This window comes from Anguilla anguilla, chromosome 11 (assembly GCF_013347855.1).
Source record: "Anguilla anguilla isolate fAngAng1 chromosome 11, fAngAng1.pri, whole genome shotgun sequence".
NCBI classification, from domain to species: Eukaryota; Metazoa; Chordata; class Actinopteri; order Anguilliformes; family Anguillidae; genus Anguilla; species Anguilla anguilla.
Genome location: NC_049211.1, coordinates 24,482,461 through 24,496,841, shown reverse-complemented (window position 1 = coordinate 24,496,841; position 14,381 = coordinate 24,482,461). Strand labels below are relative to the sequence as shown.

Below are 14,381 nucleotides of genomic sequence, written 5' to 3'. Positions count from 1 at the left end.
ACTCCATTGTAGAGCGAGGAGTCTCTGGGGAGGGGAGTGGGTACGGTATGGAATAATGGATAATAAACATAATAATCTAACATCACTCAAGTGTGCCGTTTATTTTCAATGAAATAATACTTTTTTAACATGTCTCAAAGTAGGCTAGCCACGGCTACTATTTTATCGACGACATTTTGAGAAAACGTGACCTATTTAGCCAACGTATATCAGCACTTTGTATTTCATGCAGCCGTTACTACAAGTCACGGTAAAGAAATCCGCATCTAAAACAACCCACTTTGGGAAATGTACTGAAATGAAATGGCCACATGAAACACATTCTTTCAAACTAAATTGTGTGAAATAAAATCGAAACAAAAACATTTTATGAAAAATAGGGTTTGGTTCTTTGGCTATTACTTATTCTGTAGGGAAATTCTATAAATGCCCCGATCCCCCGGTCACCAACGTCCAGCCCCCCATGTTCTTAAGGCATGCTCTTAAGGTATGCCTTGGCTACTTTGAGACATGTTTTTTTTTTTTTTTTTTTAACTTATTTCATTGAAAATAAACAGCACACTTGACAGTGATGTTCGATTATTATCCATTTATTATCCATATTTCCATACCGCAGTTCAGTGAACGAATCACTGAACTGCGAACGATAGTCAGTCAGTGAACTACCAGTTCACGTTCGCGAACGAATCGTTTCACCAAGTGATTCAGTACACTTCGTTCACCCAAAAGATTCATTCTTTTGAACGAATCGTTCGCGAACAACACAACACTAGAGTTCACACGTGAAGCAAGGGATACGTCGGAAGACATTATGGAACGAATAACTGCTCTTATTCTTCTTTTACAGGCGACAGTAACTGTTGTCAACACAGGTAAAATATTTATGTATTCATGTAGCCTGATGTTAATTTTAACTTAGCCTATAGCTATTGATTTATGATCGTTTGAATAAATCACCAGCTTGGTTGAAAGCAAACCACCCACTTGACAGCGGTGGATGTTTGTGCGGGTAAAAAAGCCCTCCAGTTGGTAGAAACGGATTGGTTTAGCGAATTTGTAATTAGCCTACGTTACTTGTTTTCATGTGAATGTCTTATGTATAAAAAAAACTTCGGCAAACTTTTGATGGAGCCTATAGGCCTACGTCAGCGAAATCATGGCGGCTCCCGTTATACTGAAATATACTGAATTTCAGCTCATTTTAACCATACAACACAACGTTTCCGCTGGTAAGGTTTTGCCGGGGCGTGGCGGATCCTAACTCTGTTCGGGCAAGTGGAATGCTTCATGCAGTTGTCTGATCGGACAAGTAAAAAATAAATGTAATAAATATGTAACGTTATCATGAAAATGAACAGAATTAAAAATAAAAATAAAAAAAACATACAAAATGGTGATTTTTTTCCCATGAAAAGGAAAGTGAAAGTGTTTATTTTTAAGGTTTTGTGAATGTAGTGAGCTAGCAAAACTGAGAGTTAGGCTACAGTTGCTACAGCTGACAAAGAGGGCTGCATTCTAATGACGATTATGATTATAACGAGAGGAGCAGTATCACAAGCTGCTGCAGTGTCCAGAAATGAATACAGATAAAAATAGCTAATAAAAAATACATTGATCAAGCATCTAAGTTAGTTAGGTAATTTTTGTATCATGCTTCTCAGTAGAATTAGAATGTAACAGAACAGAATCTTTAAAGCCATTTTTCTCACTTTTTCCTTTTTTTTGCATGGACAATGCATGTAAACTCTGTTATTGAGTGTGAGAGAGACAGAGAGAGAGAGGGCTTTGAATGTGGACCCAGCTCAAATTATATTGTTTAATAAAAAGATAAAACATTCTAACTAAGTACTATTTTGTCATGGTAATTGAGTTAATTTAGCAAAAGCGTGTCCCTTTTAAAGTGCTATATGTAACTTTTCTTGAGTATCAATTTTGGTTATATAGTCCTCTATTCTTGAAGATAGAACTTCAAGATGGACAATGTGCTCTTTTAATTGTTCTCACCCACCATAAAAATACAGGCCTATTTTGCTTCAATATTTACAAACAATACAAGGGTTAACAAACCTTTTATGGTTTTAAAGTACATCTAAAACTACGTTTTAGCTCTTGCAAACTGTTATTCCTTGTATCAAGAGCTCGTCAGAGCTATAAGATAGATTTAGATATAAACAAAAAAACCTTTAAGAAGTCTCAAGAGGTTATGTTTTCATAGTCTTAAACTTTTTTGCCTTTGCTACACCGGGCCTAAATTGACCCCCCGCCAGGCCTAAGCATCGGGGATTATTATTATTTTATTTTTTTTAACGCATTTTTAAGATGTTTTTTAAACTAGTTACAGTGGGACGGCTCAAGAAAAGTTACATATTGCACTTTAAAAGGGACACTCTTCTGCTAAATTAACTCAGTTACCATGACAAAATAGTACTTAGTTAGAATGTTTTATCTTTTTATTTAACAATATAATTTGAGCTGGGTCCACATTCAAAGCCTTCTCTCTCTGTCTCTCTCACCCTCAATGACAGAGTTTACATGCATTGTCCATGCAAAAAAAAAAAAAGAGGAAAAAGTGAGAAAAATGGCTTTAAAGATTCTGTCCTGTTACATTCTAATTCTACTGAGAAGCATGATACAAACATTTCCTAACTAACTTAGATGCTTGATTAGTGTATTTTCTATTAGCTAGTTTTATCTGTATTCATTTCTGGACACTGCAGCAGCTTGTGAGACTGCTCCACTCGTTACAGTCATAATCGTCATTAGAATGCAGCCTAACTCTCAGTTTTGCTAGCTCACTACATTCACAAAACCTTAAAAATAAACACTTTACCTTTCGTTTTCATGGGAAAAAATCACCATGTTGTAGTATGGAAATGGAAGTAGTTGAATCACTCAAACATTTTAAATGCCCTAAAAAAATGTTTATTTTTTTATTTTTTAAATTCGCGCTGTTTTGGCGATTTGCGAACAACTTGCGTCCGCGACATCCGACGGGCTTCTCCAGGTCACCATTTTAATCAGATGTATTGTACCATTATAACAGAAGTTTTTGAATTAAAAAAAAAAAAAAAAAAGGTAGGCACGTAGCCTACGTAGCTCAACTGGAACAGGTTCCGCTTCGGCTCAAACAAACACTGTTTATTTTCAGATAACGTTACATATTTATCACATTTATTTTTCACTTGTCCGATCAGACAACTGCATGAGGTATTCCACTTGCCCGAACATAGTTAGGATCCGCCAGTTGTCATCACCGAATGATGGTTAACGCCAGTGCTTCAGATGGGCAGGAGCTGTCGGGACTTGTATATGAGTACCGACTCTTCTTTTGATTACCAACATTAATTTATTTTAAACAGTATGTATTTAGAGGAGTAGGTACCGGCACTTATTTTGGTACAATTAAAACACTGGTTAACACTATGATATTTTTGTAATATTTGAAGCGCCGCTACCTACCTTTTCCTTGTCTTTCGGTGGCTGAAGGAAAAAAAAGTGACACTTTGACAGACCGTGCGACATTGGGGCGCTGCAAGTCTTCCGACCACCTCAGAAAGGAGCAAGCACGGAGCGCGCACGGCCTAGGCTCTTTTTGAAAATAAATATGTGGACGCCACAGTATGATATCAGAAATTAGATTTTAACTAGTTAAAATGCCAATTCTTGATATCGGAAATTCTATTTTAACTAGTCAGATGTAAAACGTTTTTCTCATTCATTTCAATCGGAGTTGGAATTTGACCTAGTAAAAATGGCCAATTTCTGATATCAGAAAATCAATTACTGATATCAACAATATAATTTAAACTAGTTAAAATTCCTATTTCTGATATCATGAATTCAATTTAAACTAGTTCAAATTGGAATTTTTGATATCGATAATATAATTTTAACTAGGTGTAATTAGACTGTCCAATTTTAACTAGTTAAAATACAATTCTTGATATCAAGAATATCTATTTTAACTAGTTAAAATTCAATTCTTGATATTAAAAATGAAATGTCCCATTGAAATGACGTTTTGTTCACTTTGATATTTTAAGTAGCCTACAATTAACGCTAGTTTAAAATTTAAATAAAACTATACCCCAAACCAATGTAAAGCAGCCTTTGAAAGAAACTAAAATACACCGGCGAGGACAGTGACTGTCAGGTAGCGTAACCACACGTCACAAGCACGAATGGTTTGTAGTCCTAAAGAACGGAAGTGAATTGCATTTTTGAGCCATGGATTCCCTCGGAAGATTTCCAATGCTTTTTTCCCATAGGGATTTCGTTTTCTGCAGACGTTCTGCGACATAACATAATTAGAGGTGCGCGACCCTGAAAATACACTGAATGCCAACGTTATTAAATGAATAATTTGTATCGGCCTAATCATATACCGTAACCGTCATGTGATTAGGACTGAGGTTGGGAAACATCTAGCCAGGAAAAGGAACCAGGGAATGAGTGAATTATCACATGCATGAAGCCTTGATGAAGTGATGACATTTTATATCCAAACTGGCTACTGGTTGGCCGAGGCATACAACCGCGAGGCGGTATTTCTAGTTCTTCATGCCATGCATAGCTATTTCTGACATACTGTGGCTTAAAAGGGTAAATATCCCTCTAAATATGAATAGTGTAATTTAAAAAAATTATCAACTCATTAAAATTCTAGTATTGCAATTGTGGTTGGAACAAAAGCCAGCATGCGCATTGATCCCCCAGGGCTGAATTTGAGGACCACTGAACTAATAGGTATTCCCAAATCTAAACAGAACAACATAGCAGCAGTCACCAAATTACTAATACCAATTTAGCACTTGAGTACGCACACTCCTTGCACAAAAATAAATATACCATTAAATCTACTCACAAACACTGTACTTACCTTGGTACTTTTGCCCCAGTCAGCCAGTTGATGCCATGTTTTTCGTCATCTGCCTTAAAATTCGCCTACAATACAAGCAGTAAGAAGTAAAAATGATTATTGTAATGCTGTGTGTGTAGTATAGTTGAATGACATCAATTGCTGTTAGAGGACATTTCGCATGGAATATTACTCAAAGTTAAAATGCAAGTTAACAAGTCAAATTTCTCCTCAAATGGAATCTACTTTACTTCAGAGACTAGAAATTTGCATTTGTATCGTCTAATAAGCTATTACACATGTTACAGAAAACATAGCTTCAGCATGGGGGAATCGTAATTTCCCTGGCATCAAATAAGTCCGGACCAAACGATCCTGGTGTGAACCCTCAAATAGGCTTTATTCCCATCTCGCTTTCCCCGGGACATTGCTTCCCCTCCCCCAACGTCACCTCGCTACAGCCAGTAGTATGGAGCAGGATCACCTGACATCCAGAAGATGAAGAGACGTGGGTCTCATATGTCGATTGGCGGCTAGCCATTTTCTTCGCTAACTAGGTTTGGCTAGGCATGTCTGAAGGTTGAAGTTAAATCAAATTCGTCTTTTGAATTTATTATATATAGTTTAACTGTTAAAATATATTTCAGCAACTCTTCTAATGAATGTTGGTATGTTTCCCCACAGGTTCACACTCTATCTGGGCGTTTGCAACATTTATTCACGGGCAGACCCAATTCCCAGAATTCAGTGTTTTGGTATTTGTGGATGATCTTCAGGTGCTGTACTATGACCACAACATCAAGAAACTTCTCTCTCGAAGCGGACCAAACTCCACAAAGGGAGTTGAAGATATTATGCTTCTAGGTGCAAACATTGTGATAGAAGACATTTACAATTACATGAAACGTCCATCACATCATGTAACTCTCTTCGCCAATCACACTGGAGGTGAGCTGAGTGTGGGCAGGTGTTCAGTTCAGGCCTCGTCAACATTCAGAAGACTACACTACATTAAATTTCATTACACTATTATACAAAAGGGCCATGGTTTGTCCGTAGCGTGCCAGCTTGCCATACTGGTAAGTTTCCTGTTTGCTGACTCAGAGGATTGTTCAGAGATGGGATGACCCTATGATCTAAGTGAATTTTTGGAGAAAATACAAATCTGTGATAAGGTTGTTTGACAAAAGCTACAGCTCAAATATAGTTGATGAAGCCCATATGCAAGTTGGCAAAGTGAGCCAGTTAGGCTATATCATCTGCAGTAAAAAAAATATCCTAAATGTAGGGTAACGGTACATTCACAGAATCAGTTACTAACACAGCCAGCAGTAAGAGGGCATTAAGACTTTCTGTGAATCAGTATTCAAAGTTTTGGTTTTGTGAGTAGACTAGACTAAATGTATTCTTATTATTTTATACCAAAGTGTGTCGAGAACATACTGTGGGTTGATGCTTGAAACTGCTGGCTTATTTGCCTTCCTATTTTTTCTTTGTTTTGAAGGAGTTCATGTTCATCAGAAGCTGGCTGGATGTGTGCTGGACAATGACAAGCCCAGTCCGGTCATGATGTGGGATGCTTATGATGGAACAGAAGCAATGTATTTTGATGTGCATAATTACACAGTCAACCCTATATGGTCACAGCTTATACGGAGCACAAGGGCAGCAGAGGTTTTTATAATGGATTTAATAAATATTTATCAGCCTATTTGTATCCAAACATTGAAGTACTATCTGGAGAAAGAAAAGAACATTGTGCTTAGAAAAGGTAAGGATTATAACCTATAACATACACCTGACTAAAATGCATGTTCATTACACCCTGATATACTGTACAGTGTGGAATTACTGTACTGTTACATTTCCTGTGGCCAAGAAAAATTGTATCCCAATAGGTTTGCATTTAACTATATATTTTACCTTATTTTGTTACCTTAGTATATGTTGCAGTTCTGATTGGTTTGGTAGGGAGGATCTTTGGTCTGACCTATTGCTGGAGGGCCCAGACCTGCCCTTTATAGTTTTAATGATTTGTATGACCAGGCTGTTTTCTCTTATTTTTTGTTATGTTTCATATGTAAATGATTTTCTGGCTAAATTGCAACTACCTTTTCTGGGCTTCAGTGTCTTTGTATGTTGCAGTGCTGTGGACGTGAGGAAAGGTATATTTACTTGATAGCGCCGCATTCGGCTATATATATGGCTAACTTTTTTATATTTCCATCCCATGTGAGGAATCTCAGCTTCCCTGCGTCCCTGTATAACAGCTACTTCTCTGGCTGATGCACTGTTGTTTCCCCCCTCAGAGCGGCCCAGAGTCAGACTAATCCAGAAGACATGTAGGGAGACTGGAGTGGTGATGGTGAGCTGTCTGGCCACTGGCTTCTACCCCCGGCACATCAACCTGACCATGCTGAGAGACGACCGTCCCATCTCAGACGAGGAGCTCATTTTCGGGGAGGTGTTACCCAACGGAGACGGGACGTACCAGACGAGGAGAACCCTTAGTATCAGTTCGGAGAAAGCGAGAGAGAAACACCGTTACACCTGCTCTGTCACACACCTTGCTCTGGACAACAAGCTGGACATCAACTGGGGTAATGCACGTAAATACTGTACATGTTCTGCAGCACATTATTGTATTATTGTGGAGTCAGTGGGACAGGGTGGAAGAACATTGCGTTTTGTACAAGTGCATATTTGTAAAGTCTGCTACTTTTCATAAACATTAACCAATTTACTTACTGATTTTGTCAATGTATTACACTGTTTTACAGAACCAGGGGAAGATGCTGATGTTGCAGTCATCAGTTCTGTGGTTGTAGTGCTGGTTCTGGTTCTGGTTCTGATCTTTGCCATCCCTGCGTTTATCGTCTATAAGAAGAGACGCAGAGGTGAGGGCATAACCGGTATTTATGGGTATGTGTGGAATGGGGAAAGGGTGTAATATTGTTTTCCTGATAATTTTCTCTTTTTACAGGCATCTAGACCTCCATTGGATACTTGCTTGCTAAAGGTAAGTGTCTAAATATTAATGTTTACTGAGGAGTATACTGTTCTGTCCCTTCTGAAGATGTATCACTGATGGTTTGTGCTCTCAGTTTTAGAGTCTGAAGACCCAGCTTCACACTCCTCTATCATTTAGAAATCCTTTATTGTACCTGGTCAGGATGAGTAATCTTTTTAGTATTCAATGGAATTGCAGACTCTGGTAATTATGGTTCTCTTGCTATAAAATAGTCAAGTGCCTTACTTTTATTGGTGCGTGTGTTTGCTGTAAAGTGGTATATTGAATCAAGTGCGCTTCAATGGACATGCAGAACGCCATCTGCAATTGCCACGACACTGTCAACATCCCATATGTGTACTATCTTATTAATATATTGTTTTCATTATTAGGGGGGCAAGCACCACAGGTGCAGGAGCCACTCTTGTTTTAGTTTTAGTTTTATTTGTTAACTTTTCCTGCCAATGCAACTTAAATTCATGCATAGCAAAACTCACTGAACTTTGCACATCTGTAGAGCACTTTAACTTTAACTTTAAGGCCCTTGAGCTGCTGGCAGCTCGTCATGTTAAAGTACTGCTCCAATGCATGGATAGCCCCATTTTCTGGTATTGTCTGGGCCATGCTAGCATCATCCAGGATGACAATGCCTCATTGTGCACCAGCAACCCCTGCTGGTTGGTCATTCGCTCTCACTCACTTTGCGCGATGCGTCTTCCTCCAGTGGTATATCTGCTTAGACGTATTTTCGAATTTTGTGTAGAACACCAACTTCACAATTTCACTGATCTGGGCAGCATGTTCTTTAGCCTTTACCTACCTTACTCGAAAAATGGACCAGATCTATTGTGAATGCAGTTACTGAGAAAATTAAGTGCAATGAAATTAAGCTATTTTGCATTTGTGATTATCTGGTCACTCAAGTGTCATGATGGAAGCATTGCAAGTTAAATGAAATGCATTTGCCATCAAGCCTTTAGGTTTTCATCATATGCTTTCAACACATAACTTGTGTTATCCAGGACACTTGCTGCTACTGTAACACACTCAATATGAACATTGCCAATAAAAGGTAATTATCTGTTTCGTAGTAGCTGTGTTTCACCCAGCAGAGGGCACTAGTGGCGCATTATGGAAAAGTACTGGGGTCAGACTTGAACAGAACAACAAAAGTCACGGCAAAGCAGCTTTTCCACCGCATGGTACCAGCTCAAATTGACTTGACTCTACTCTACTCACTTTTGGTACCAGGTATTTTGTTTTCTACTGCAGATAGTACCCCCGTCAATGTAGCTGGTTGTCATAGCGACGCCACATGAAAACGATTCTCTCTGACCATTCAGTGGTCTGCAGTGTTTTCACGTCATCTTTTGGTATCGCCTCAGCTCGCTTGGAACCTTGACGGAGGTGATACCAAAAAAAGTACCAGGTGCCAGGTACTATTCACAACTTTTGCCCGATGGCAAACCAAAACTGTTGAGCCGAGTTGAGCCGGTACCATGCGGTGGAAAAGCGGCTCAAGAGACACACTACTAGCTACACGGAGAGAACTAGTTTAAAATATTAACTTTCAGTTCTGTTAAAAGATTTACAAGAACACAACTAAGTTTATCATTGGTTTAACATCTGCATTTGCATGCTGCGGATTCCTTTTTGTGTTGTTTTGTTTGAATTCTCCGGTTGGTTTTTTCTGTGCTTGATTCTGATAGAGAAGAATAGAACTTTGGCCGAGCCAGTGGACGATTCACCACCACCCAACAGTGCACTAGTGCTACAGAGGAGAAGACGGATCAGCACTGCATCCCATCTCTGCTAAACTTCAGATAAGTTTAGAGATCTCCACCATAATACTAAGAAAAATCATACCACCCGGGTAGATGGACATTGGACACTATTTTATTTTGAAACTTATTGTAAAAGAAGAGCTCTGATATTTTTGTTTTTTTCCAATTAAAGGGACAGTGACAAGATAAAGAGGTTTTATACCGCAACTAGGGCTGTACTGAAAAATTCGAAACTTTGAAGCTTCGTTCATTGAATTGGCATTCGACTGTGAAATTAAGCATTTGATTATTAGGATGGGTGCTCAGTTGCTCAGTTATTCAGAGGTACTTCATAGTGCTGTGGGTTGAGCGTATAGACAGCAGTCACCTGGAGGTTCATTGGCCTGGCTCAGTTCTGGCGTTTGCACATTTACTAATTGTGATGGGTAGTACATTGGGACTAATCTGTAATATTAGTCCCAATGTACTGGTCTTGTCTGGTCTTCAACCTCCCCAGACACTCCCACTTCACTCCCCTGCTCACTACCCTCCACTGGCTGCCTCTTATAGCTCGCATCAAATTTAAAACATTGGTCCTAGCATACCAGGCAGTCAAGGGATCAGCCCCAGCATACCTCCACAAGATATTCAAACCCTACATGCCAGCCAGATCCCTCCGTTCTGCTACCTCAGGACGCCTGGCACCTCCCCCTCTTCGCACCTGCACTTCCCGAACACGTCTCCTGTCTGTTCTGGCCCCACGATGTTGGAATGACCTCCCCGTGGAGGTCAGAACAGCTGAGACACTGACCCATTTCAAACAACGACTGAAGACTCACCTCTTCAGGCTGCACCTCTCCCCATCCCTCCCTACCCCCCTGTAAATGACTGTAAGCTTAGGGTTGTAACTAGGCAGCTGTTTTGTAGGTGACTTAGGTGCATTAACTGTCTTAACTACTGCTTGTATTTTTTCCATAGACTGCGTTGTTGCCGTTCTCGTTGTGTTAGTGTTAACCAGTTTAACTTTCAGGGTCCAAGTTGAACTATGCGGTTGTTCCCTGCACTTGGACCGGTACTTCTCTCTAGGGTTTTCGTCATACTTGTTCCTGGTTATGGTTATACACTTTGTTGTACGTCGCTCTGGATAAGAGCGTCTGCCAAATGCCTGTAATGTAATGTAATGTAGTGAAATGTAATATTGATAATGACTATAATGAGATAAATGGTATTGGATTGTAAAGTAATCCCTAGCGATCTGTATTTTGATACTTGAATGATTCTGCTTTTATAAATATATATATATGTATATGGATGTATGTAAGTAATGTTTCATTTTTTTTTCTTTGGCCACGTTTGTCGGAACAAGAGAGCCGACAGTGTTTGAAAAGCTTCACATATCAATGGTACCCATGCCTGACCTGGCTTGGGGGTGAAAGGTGAGCGGGATCGGACTGAGAGATCTAACTCAGACGGACCTCAACACAGGCACACAGAAACAGACTGTAAATAATCTCGGGCTTCCAGTCTTTTTTAATTATTATTTTTCATAATTGTACAACTAATAAATGATAAAAATGGCAACCAAAGTTTTCCTTTGCTTGATTTATTTGCGTGAAACAACTTTAATAGGATGTCAGTTCCAATTCATTTTCTATTTTAATTTGTGTTGATTATGAATCTGTGGTGTGTATCTTGGAGGGTTATTTTGGAGTGTAAAGGGAACTATATTGCTATCTGAAACTTTATGCCTCATGCTTGGTGAGTTCCTACCAGTCGTTTCCTGTGCTTGGGGCTGTTTATTCTGGTGTGGCATGAGGGCGCACTGAGAGTCATGTAAGAGAGTCGGATCTTCAGTCTGCTGAATTCCTGTGTAGGTTGTGGCTTTGTTCTGTGGTAAGTTGTAAACTATCAAAAGAGAATGTCACATCAGAATGTGTTCAGTGTGTGAGCCGGTGCTAAGTTCCCCCCACTCTGGAATCCTACAACATAAATATTACGAGTTCAGAGCAATATTTTAATTCTCACATGTGGAAAATATTCCACTCCTATCATTCAGTAGAATTGTAAGGCTGTGTAAGCGCTTTGTCTTTGCAGTGTTTCTGTAGAGTGAGCGGATATCTCGAAACAGCCAGCTGACAAGGATTTGTCCTCTGACTGGTTTATTCCCTGGGAAAGGTATGGATAGGGTATTACTCCAATTTACACAGGACCACTTAGCTATAGCTTCTTACATTCAACAAGAATACCAGAACACTGCTGCTGCGTCTTCACGCAGTTTTTTCTCTTTTCTTCCCTTGCACACTGCGCCACCACCTCTCTCTAAATTTTAATTCACGGAGGCCCTATTTACCTGGTGATCTCGACATAACGAAAGTTTTCTTGGGATCTTGTGCCATCCCATAATTCCAAATTGCTACAGTGAAAATGCATAAAATTCAGTACATGAATACCTGGGAAGGTCTTCAAGAATATTTTGGACTTTGCAGAAAATGGTTTGATTTCATAATTTCATTGAATTTTAAAAAGTGGTATGTATAAAATAGAATGAACATATTGGAGGATTTTACCATCCCATGAATCCAGATTCCTACTGTGAAAACACTTTTTCATGACTACCTGGGACTTCAGATATGTAGTTGAGTTTAACTATTTGATTTGATTATTTTATGGAATTTTTATTTTAATATGTAATTGTCATTTTGGAGATACTCCATTGTAGATAATTTAATACTGCATTCTGGAGTATTTGTTTATTGGCTTATTGAAAGCGCAAGTCGTAACTTGATCTGCAGTAGATTCGCGCCACATAGAGATTTACTGTAAAAGAGTATTGTCGACTGCGCACACAATTTTTAAGTGCGGACAGCAAGTAGTAACTTTAGATTTACCGTAAAGTGATTTACAGTAATGTAGACCGCGCACAAAATTTAAATGCGGATAGCTGGTCCGATCATGCAGGTGCAGTTGGCGTGACCGCAGCGACGAATTGTTTGTGGGTGGTGGAGGAAATGAGGTGGGAGAGAAAAGCTCTTAAGGTGTGGCCATGAAACATCAGGAAGAAGTATTAAACTCGGATCCGAACGCAGCCGGGAAGTTTGGAGTGTTGGGGTTTTAAGAAGTTATGGAACGAATAACTGCGCTTCTTTTTCTTTTACAGGCGACAGTAACTGTTGTCAACACAGGTAACATATTTAGCCTATAGTCATTGATTTATGACGGTTTGAATAAATCACCAGTTTGGTTGAAAGCAAACCACGCACTTGACAGCCGTGGATTTTTGTGCGGGTAAACCAGCATTCCAGTTGATGGCAACGGATTGGTTTAGCGAATTTGTAATTAGCCTACGTTACTTGTTTTCATGTGAATGTCTTATGTATAAAAAAACTTTATACTTAGCAACGTAATTCTTTCTACTGTAAAATCGAACCGATTCGTGAACTTAGGATTCGTAAAGTGTAGAAGGCGTGTTAAGCCTATACTTCCTCAAAGAGCTGTGAAGAGGGTTCTGTTGTCTGTAATTGACTCAAAACGTTTGATACAGTTATGTGAGGTATGCGGTAGTTCTGCGTAATTCACATTGGTGATACAGTAAAAGCAAACTGGAAATCACCTTCCGCACTTTTTGTCAGGGTAAAATAACAGGTTAATTCTAGTAATCGTCCCTTTAGTCTTTTCAGACTGCCGTAATTTTACTCTGCCATTCTTCAATTCCACAAAAAGACCAGGAAGACTATGTACTAATTTATGGTGCATGGTTCGCATCTGGAGGGCACACTTCGCTGCTAGCAGTAACTTCGAAGGAAAGCAAACGGTGGCTGTACCACTACTAATTTAAATTTTCACGCAAGTCCGAGTTTTCGTTCTATTCTTGTCATTTTGCGATTAGCTTATATGGAATTGACGATGAGAAAGTAATCAAACAGCAAATTGTTTACAACGTGTGCATGTTTTCTGCTGTTGTTGCCAGTTATACATATAAACATGAATGCATTCTGTCGCTTCGGATGTCAAGACATGAAAGCGAATGTTCGCATAAAAACATAATAAATGTGTTTGAGAGGATATATAAAACAGTTACAATCTGACTATTGGCCTGTTATATCCTATTTGTTGCATAACAACGGTCCAAGCTCAACTACCAACGACAGTTTTGCTTGACAACGGTAAAATATGCCCAAACGGCTGCAGAAGAATATTTCAATTCCAGGTGATTAAATCGATAAAAAAAATAAATACAAAAGTAACCATATATAATCATTGTTGGTAACCCGTTGTATATAAGTGGAATAAACCCCTCCAGGCTGTCCCGGTTATTAGAAAATAATGTAGGTTACTTCGGTGGTAGTATGGGGTTACAGAAGAAATCATAGGACAGATGGACCGACCACAACGTCGCTTTTGCATACGTCAGTGGGCTAATTTGCCTAATCTTCGCGGGACTTTAGACCGCGGTGGAAACGCAGACAACCATGGGCTGAAGGAACCTTTTAGTTCCTTGAAAAGTACTTCCTGGGACTAAAAGTACTTTTTGTGGAAACGCGGCTTATGGTAAACGAGAGCAGTGTGAAGCTAGCGACAGTAAGGACTTTCGCGCGGGTCTGAAAATTTCAAAATAAGAAGTCCAACGATAAAACCACTATTACGTTCAGCAAAATGAAATTAATTAAGCAAAAATCGGACTGCAGTTGTTCTAAAATATGAACTATTCGTTTTCTATTTGTACAATATTAAAACAACTTCGATTTTGAAC

General features: G+C 39.1%; 2 protein-coding genes across 5 annotated transcripts in view; both read left to right on the top strand.

Annotated features, from left to right (window-relative positions):
• Positions 1-754: 754 nt before the first annotated feature.
• The window catches only part of LOC118208016 (major histocompatibility complex class I-related gene protein-like), a 33,248-nt gene continuing 19,621 nt past the window's right edge, over positions 755-14,381 (top strand). For all 3 annotated transcript variants that reach the window (XM_035382278.1, XM_035382279.1, XM_035382275.1), the window contains exons 1-2: positions 755-809; positions 12,751-12,813. In XM_035382278.1, the coding sequence (XP_035238169.1) occupies positions 12,753-12,813 (61 nt within the window). In that variant the 5' untranslated portion in view covers positions 755-809; positions 12,751-12,752. The remainder of the gene's footprint in view (positions 810-12,750; positions 12,814-14,381) is intronic.
• On the top strand, positions 797-9,959 carry LOC118208014 (DLA class I histocompatibility antigen, A9/A9 alpha chain-like). Of its 2 annotated transcripts, none has more exons than XM_035382272.1 (7): positions 797-872; positions 5,543-5,806; positions 6,363-6,629; positions 7,168-7,458; positions 7,639-7,755; positions 7,842-7,877; positions 9,578-9,959. In XM_035382272.1, the coding sequence occupies exons 1-6, from the start codon at positions 812-814 to the stop codon at positions 7,847-7,849; spliced, it is 1,008 nt and encodes a 335-aa protein (XP_035238163.1). In that variant the 5' UTR covers positions 797-811; the 3' UTR covers positions 7,850-7,877; positions 9,578-9,959. The 2 variants fall into 2 exon arrangements, with proteins under 2 accessions (XP_035238163.1, XP_035238164.1); XM_035382273.1 differs by having other exon boundaries at positions 9,588-9,608.

Excerpts from the sequence above, each read along its gene's own strand:
- LOC118208014 (XM_035382272.1), top strand. The coding sequence starts at position 812 with ATGGAACGAATAACTGCTCTTATTCTTCTTTTACAGGCGACAGTAACT. Across the intron at positions 6,630-7,167 it reads GAACATTGTGCTTAGAAAAG|AGCGGCCCAGAGTCAGACTA; the intron begins GTAAGGATTATA and ends TTCCCCCCTCAG. Across the intron at positions 7,459-7,638 it reads CAAGCTGGACATCAACTGGG|AACCAGGGGAAGATGCTGAT; the intron begins GTAATGCACGTA and ends ACTGTTTTACAG.